The sequence below is a fragment of the Vigna angularis genome, chromosome 1, assembly GCF_016808095.1.
Source record: "Vigna angularis cultivar LongXiaoDou No.4 chromosome 1, ASM1680809v1, whole genome shotgun sequence".
Taxonomy (NCBI): domain Eukaryota; kingdom Viridiplantae; phylum Streptophyta; class Magnoliopsida; order Fabales; family Fabaceae; genus Vigna; species Vigna angularis.
The window spans coordinates 54,280,225-54,288,224 of NC_068970.1; the positions used below are offsets into that span (position 1 = coordinate 54,280,225).

Sequence of the window (8,000 nt, forward strand, 5' to 3'; positions counted from 1 at the left end):
GTCAGCAAATATTGAGTATAAGCCAATTTCTTCTCATCACGACATCCCTTTCTTCTTACAAAATGGCCAGAATTCATCATCACAAACAGTGCACACCCACAACCTACAGGTTTCTAAGGAAGAACTGCTCTGATACCATTAATGTAACGTCCCGGCAACTCACAGGGACCATCGACTACCCCCACAGATCAACACCAGGCTTTCCAATGTGTTTTGTCCTCACTCGCACACTTTCTGGGAAAACTTCCCAGAAGGTCACCCATCCCAGAATTGCTCCAGGCTAAGCACGCTTAACCATGGAGTTCTTATGAGTTAGGCTACCGAAGAGCAAATGCATTTTTTGTCATATGAGTAGTCAAATCAATTCCTTTAAGCTATCCTTCAATTGTATAGTCTCACACCTACACAGTCTCCAGATCCCTCTCATTCCGGTGTATGTTCGATTCATCCATGTGTCCCTTCCACCAGAAGCCTTGCCAGGAGCCGCTCCTTGTCTGTGCCCCCTACACCATGCTTCCTGCACCGGCGTCACTCCCCGCCCTCTTATCAGTGCCCGGGTGTCACATGCCCACCAACTTCCGAATGGTTCGTCCTCGAACCACACTGTACTGGGAGAGGCTAGGCTCTGATACCATTAATGTAACATCCCGACTATATAATAACCAATATTATATAATATAGGCATCAACATTCAAATAAAGAGAACAGTCAGAGTATGACGTGTAATTAAATGTGAAATTTGAGTCATCCAGAAATGAAAGAAACAGAATTTAAACTTAAACAGTTTAAAGGATGGAACACTACAAGTGTCTAAATGGGAAAATTCCTAAGAAAACTACACTGCAACCTCAGCATCTTCCAGCTCTTGCTCCAAAGGAGTCTCCTCGACAACATCTGCTCCCATCCAAGTGGATGATCATCGCCAAAGAAACATATCCAAACAGCACACACAACACAAACAATGCAAGGGTGAGCTAGATATAAAAAGCATGTTATCATACATAGATTCATATAAGGAACAATTTAAGCATGCTCATTAAACCACAACTCACTCATTCACACAACTCATCCGGATTTGTATAACTGTCGAACTATTGGTCGTCTTTGCACTTGCATAGTTCAACTGGTCTTTCTCCAACATTAGCAAGGTGAATCCCCCAATCTGTCTATGTCTAAATTCAAAGACTATAGACGAGGACCTCCCTCTACTCTCACCACTTACATTGTTCTTCTCTACTTGAGTATGAGGGATAGACATATCATTTCAAAGCTCCATACAATTATACAGAACAACCACGATACTCCACATAACCACTTTCATCCATCTCTCCCCGAGATGTCCGAATCATACTCAAATTCATCATTTACATTTACACTCAGATCATCACGGTAATTTATCATATTTCTCATTCATTCACATACTTTCACCTATATCACTTCCCATTTTATATTCCAAACATTTATACACATAATTCAATTCAAGAGAAAATAAACTTAGACAACATTAGTTGTATAATACTATTTGGACGACCACTATTCACCGAACACTTGTGGAACGAACGTTACTGGACGAACGTCATTTTCCAAACCTCAGGTCGAACACTATTTGGACGGACGTCATTCACCAAAATGATCTGGACGAACGCTATATGCCGACAGCCATATTGCCGAACACTACACTATTTGGACGGACACTAAGAGATCTTAGCCGAACGCTAAAATCGACCATCATATAAAATAGAACACTGTTCTATCGAACGCTAAAACTGAACACTTCACTGGATTAAATCTTGTTCTGCTGAACGCTAAAACCTACCTAAGAATACTTACTTAAGGCCGAACGCTCATAATCAGAATAAAATCAAGATCCAACGTTCAAAATCAAAATTGAACCAAGACTGAACGTTCAAGATAAATAATTCACCAACACCGAACATTCAATATTTAAACATAAGAACATTAGATTTAAGACCGAATGCTATGATAACTAATTCACTAAAACGAACGTTCAAGCTCTTAAACTAAAAATGTCAAATTATGCTAATACAGCCAAAAACGAACGTTCCATATTCAAACCTAAGAATATCAAATTTAGATCGAACGCTTAGATCACTAAAACATCAAAACCGAACACTCAAGATTTAAGCCTAATTATACTAAATTCAGTCAAACACTACAGTCACCCATACACTAAGACCGATCGTTGAACGCTCACCAAAACAAGCCCAGAACGAACGATAACGCTCGTTACTAGAGGACACAAGACCGAGCGGTCGCTCATACCTATGGACGTTCGCTGCCTGAGGACAAGCAACATCAAGACCGAACACTCGCTAATACCTATGGACGCTCGCTGACTGAGGACCAACAACATCAACACCGAACGCTCACAATACCTATGGACGCTCGCTATCTGAGGACCAACAACATCAAGACCGAACGCTCGCTATTTGAGGACCAACAACATCAAGACCGAACGCTCGCTATCTTAGGACCAACAACATTAAGACCGAACGCTAGCTATTTGAGGATCAACAACATCAAGACCGAACACTCGCTAATACCTATGGACGCTCGCTATCTGAGGACAAACAATCAGGACCGAATACTATGTAAATTCCTTTTGGACGAACGCACATAGTTCAATTACTACGAGAGCAAATAGGTAAACACTTTTTGGCGTACCACTATTTGGTCACTATTCGGGCGAACGTTCAGAATACAATACCGAACGTTCAGAAATTGGTCGACCAGTATTTGGTCGAGCATTGATTTGGACGCACGTGCGTTTCTGCAGAATTATGCAGAATCGCACGAGGTTTTCCAGAAACCCAGAAATCCCAATTTTCATCCCCTTCTTCTCAGATTTGCATCAAATACAGTAAAATTCAATAATCAAATGAAAGATCTAACTCCCCTTACCTCTTGAAGACTTCCTTTGTAATTCTTGAATTTATCTCCCTTAAGACTTTCAGCACCAAGGCCTCTTTGCAACACCAGCAGCTCTGAACTTCACCTCTCTGACGAATTGCAGCAAGGATTTCCCTCCCTCAGTGTAGAACCCATTACCCCCTTTTATCTCCTACGCGTTGTGCTTGCTGAATGGTTCCAAAAATGAGAGCAAAACCCGGACGTGCTGCTTCCCATTTTCCAAATAAAACAAAATCCTACCTCTTTCTATGGGCAGCTGGTGCTGCCCAGCACTGATTGCTCCCCCCATCTCATTTTAAAATAAAAAAAAAATTAGGCCCTTACATTCGTGACTTAGTCCTCAGTGAAGAAGTCCGCCGGATAAAGACGGGTGAATCAACAACCTCTTCAGTATTGCATACAGAGTCAAGAGGTAGAAGTTCAACCAAATGAACCGGACGCGACAAATCAAAGGAGAGGCAGTCCAAATCCAGAAATCATCAAAGCTCTAACAAATCAAAAACTATCGAATGTTGGAATATTGGGAAGACTGGTCACTACAAAAATCAATGCAGGAGTACCTCGAAGAAATAGGAGGTGAAAGATGAAGCAAACGTTGTTGCAACCTAAGGAGGAGATGATGCGCTCATATGTTCGTTGGAAAACAAGGAAGAGTCTTGGTTGTTAGACTCTAGAGCATCCTTCCATGCAACCTCACAGAAAGAACTATTCGAGAATTATGTTCCTGGAAACCTTGGTAATGAGCAGTCATGTGAGATTGTAGGTAAAGGCGTAGTAAAGATTAAGTTAAATGGGTCTGTATGGGAATTGAAAAATGTCAGACATATTCCCGACCTCACGAAGAACTTAATCTCAGTGCGCCAACTAGCCAGTGAAGGCTACTCGATAATCTTCCACGGTGATGATTGGAAGATTTCAAAGTGTGCGATGACAATTGCTCGAGGCAAAAAGAGTGGTACTCTTTACAAGACAGTAAGAGCATGCCATTTGATTGCAGTTGCAGCAAATGAAAATCCCAATTTATGGTACCAAAGACTTGGGCATATGAGTGAGAAAGGGATGAAGGTCATGCACTCAAAAGGAAAGTTACCAGGTCTTCAGTCAGTAGAAATTGACATGTGTGAAGACTGTATACTTGGAAAGCACAAGAGAGTCAACTTTCAGACAAGTAGAAGAACCCCAAAGAAAGAGAAGCTTGAGCTTATCCACTCTGATGTTTGGGGACCAACGACTGTCCCATTCGTTGGTAGGAAGCAATATTTTGTGACTTTTATTGATGATCACTCCGTAAAGGTATGGGTTTACTTTCTAAAACACAAGTCTAAAGTATTTGAAGCTTTCAAGATTTGAAAAGCTATGGTGGAGAATGAGATGGAATTGAAGATTAAGAAGCTCAGATCCGACAATGGTGGTGAATATGTAGACACTAGATTCAAGAAGTTTTGCTATGAGCACGGAATCAGAATGGAGAAAACCGTGCCAGGTACGCCTCAACACAATGGTGTAGTTGAGCGTATGAATCGAACGTTGACTGAAAGAGTCAGAAGCATGCGTGTACAGTCAGGCTTACCAAAACAGTTTTGGGCAGAAGCAGTCAACACAACAGCGTGTACAGTCAAGAAAACATTTAGGGTCAAAACCTTGGTTGGACGACACAGTTGTGGAAGGGTTTTTGTAAACAAAAGTGCAAATGTAAACTGCATTGCACAAGTATTAGTAGACAGATTTGTAAATGTGACTAACATGACAGTCAACCAAATCATTGATGACATTAAGAAGTCATTCAGTGTTGGAATAACTGTTTGGAAAGCTAGAAAGGCCAAGCAAATTGCTTTGGATTCTTTGGTTGGTGATGGAGAACGACAATATGGTCGTCTATATGATTATGTGGGTGAATTGTTAAGAGTGAAGTATGGAACCTTTAAAATTAAAGTGAATCAACCCCAACCAAGTTTGCCACCAAGATTTGGGTCATTTTATGTGTTTAGAGGGTTGTAAGCAAGGCTTCTTAGGAAGTTGCAGGGCCTTCACAGGGGTAGATGGTTGTCATTTAAAGACAACATATGGTGGTCAGTTGGTGGCAGTGGGCAGAGACCTCAATGACCAATATTTCCCACTAGCTTTTGTTGTGGTTGAAAATGAATGCAAAGAAAGTTGGAGATGGTTTTTGACACTACTTCTGGATGATATTGGTGGCATTGATTGTCAGCGTTGGGTTTTCATTTCTGATCAACAAAAGGTATTTTAATTTTAATGTTTTCCTATTTTTATTTCGTAGCAGTGACATTATTTAGTAGGGACTAATGACAATTTTGTATGACATATTGGATGGATTGGAACATAGATTGTGCTTACGGCACTCATATAACAATTACAAGAAGAAATTTGGTGGAGGAGTGTTTATTAGAGATCTTATGATGGGGGCTGCCAAGGCTACATTTCAACAGGACTGGGAAAAGAAAATGGGTGAGTTGTCCAATTTTAACATTGATGCTTACAATTGGTTGCTAGCTATTCCAACTAAGTGTTGGTTTAAACATGCATTCAGTAGTTATCCTAGATGCGATGTCTTGATAAATAATTTGTTTGAGTAATTTAACAGTACAATTTTACTAGCTAGAGACAAACTATCATAACTATGATGAATGGATTAGAACTTACATTATGAGTAGGTTTGCAACACTTAGAGAAAAAGCAAAGACATATACAGGAGTTGTGATGCCTAAACCACGAAATAGGCTTGATAGAGAAGTAGAGAAGAGTGGAAATTGGATTCCAACTTGGGCAGGGGCTGCAAAATTTGAAGTCACTCACGGGTTTACAATGGATAAGTTTGTAGTTGACCTAAGTAACCATTCATGTAGTTGTTACTTTTGGGATTTGGTAGGAATACCTTGCAGGCACGTTATGGCTGCCATAAATTACAAAGTAGAAAACCCTAAAGACTATGTACATCCTTATTACAAGAGATACATAGACTACATGTTACTGACTGATGCAGGGGAGCCTAAAGATTATATGAAAGTTTGTCAAACCACGGATGCTAACAAGTGGGAGCTTGGTATGCACAAGGCCAGACATTGGCTATGCAGTGGGAGTTGTAAGCATGTTTATGTCAAATCCATGTAAAGCTCACTGGGAAGCTGTGAAAAGGATTTTGTGATATCTACGAGAAACTAAGGAGAAGTGTTTGTGCTTTAGTAAAGGTGAACTAAAAGTCAAGGTTACGTAGATGCAGACTTTGTTGGAGAAATTGATTATCGAAGAAGTACCACTGGCTACATATTTACTGTTAGAACTACAGCTGTTAGTTGGATGTCACAAATACAAAAGATCGTTGCTCTATCCACTACAGAGGCTGAATATGTAGCAGTAACAGAAGCTAGCAAAGAATTGATACGGCTTCAAGGATTGTTGACGGAGTTGGGATTCATCCAGGAAATGACTGTTTTGTACAGTGATAGTTAAAGTGCAATACATCCGGCTAAGAATTCAACTTTTCACTCCAGAACAAAGCATATTGATCTTCGTTATCACTTCATCGGATCTCTGCTTGAGGATGAAGTACTAACATTGAGGAAGATACTAAGAAATAAGAACCTGATGGATATGGTAACAAAGGTTGTCACAACAGAAAAATTGAGGCTTTGCAGTACCTCAATTGCCCTTCAAGAATAACTGATGATGAAAGCAATTGCACTATGTGGTAATCAAACTCCAAGTGGGAGAATTGTTAGTTTTTTGTGTAATTTGATTAAGTTTTTGTAGTGTGTTTTTAGTCTCACATTGCTTAGTATTATGAGATGGTGTTCTTCATTTTGCTATATAAGAAAGCTTATGTAAGGTTTACAAATGCACCAAAACAAATACTTCTTAGTGTTATTTATTTCTCTCTTCCCTCATTTATTACCCTTGTTCCCAAGAGTGAGAACACCCTCCAAAATGATCCACTTGTGATACTAAGAGATGAAAACTTACACTGAAGCTTATAGACCCTCAAAACACACACCTCCTTCAACCTCTAAGTTGCATAGAAATGGCAAGTCAATTGACTCAGTTTCAGGTAAAGCCAAGAGAAATTTGTGCATGTGTTCAGAACCTGATATTGAGGACTATGGCGATTTTCTGAGGAAGAAGAAGAAGACCAAAGCAGATAACAACACTTTACTCCACCGGTTTAGGAGCAAGAAAGGGTTGTTTGTCACCAAAACTGAATGGTGTGGAAGGCAAATGGAGTTTTCTATCTTCTCTGAAGAATGGAAGAACAAACGAAGGCAAGCCAATGTATTTTGTAGGAGAAAAGATGAACACTGAAGCTATGAAAGCTGGTAGAAATCGACATGTTCAACTTCAACTACAGGTTCAGACTTTGGTGGATCTGGAGGCAAAATCACCTGAGGATGACATGGCAATGAAACTTGTTAATTTCATAAATGGGATGAATCAGTTGCTGTTTGATGGGTTAATACGCGAGCTTCCAATCCTCAGTTTTGCTTTTGGAGAAGGCATATGGATGGTGGGGAAGATTGATGAAGTTCAAATGCCTAAAGCAAAGAAAGATCATAATCCGATACTAATTGAGTTAAAGACTCGTTCCCAAGACACGGTTCCTTCAGAAGCACAGAAAAGAAACGGAAGGATTCAGCTAATGTGTTACAAGTATTTGTGGGACAGTTTAGTTGCACATGCTCATCATGATTTCCCACGCAAACAGTTGTATGATCTACGAGTATTTATCACTTCATTTTGAATTGAATCCACGTCGTAATTTAAGTAAAGATCTACGAGCAGCGTGCAAATAGTCTGGATTCACAGCACTGAATCTTGGTGATGTGGTGAGGTGTTACCAAAATACGTGCAAGATACTGCAACCTTCTAATGAAAAGTTAGTGTTGAGATATGAGTCTCAGAGGGACCATTCAATGCTGGTTGAAGAAAAGATTGCATATGATGAGGGTTGGGTGAAGAGTGAAATAGGGAGTTGTCTTGAGTTGTGGCTTGGACAGAGAGAAGCCAGTTATGTGGCTGAGGATGAGCAATGGAAGTGTGGTTACTGTGATTTTGTTTGA

The 8,000-nt window shown here is 40.1% G+C and overlaps 1 protein-coding gene across 1 annotated transcript; it reads left to right on the plus strand.

The window, feature by feature from the left end:
* Positions 1-7,249: 7,249 nt before the first annotated feature.
* LOC108338410 (exonuclease V, chloroplastic) lies at positions 7,250-8,000 on the plus strand. Its single transcript, XM_052872564.1, has 2 exons — positions 7,250-7,660; positions 7,734-8,000. Exons 1-2 carry the CDS (start codon positions 7,250-7,252, stop codon positions 7,998-8,000), a joined length of 678 nt encoding a protein of 225 aa, XP_052728524.1.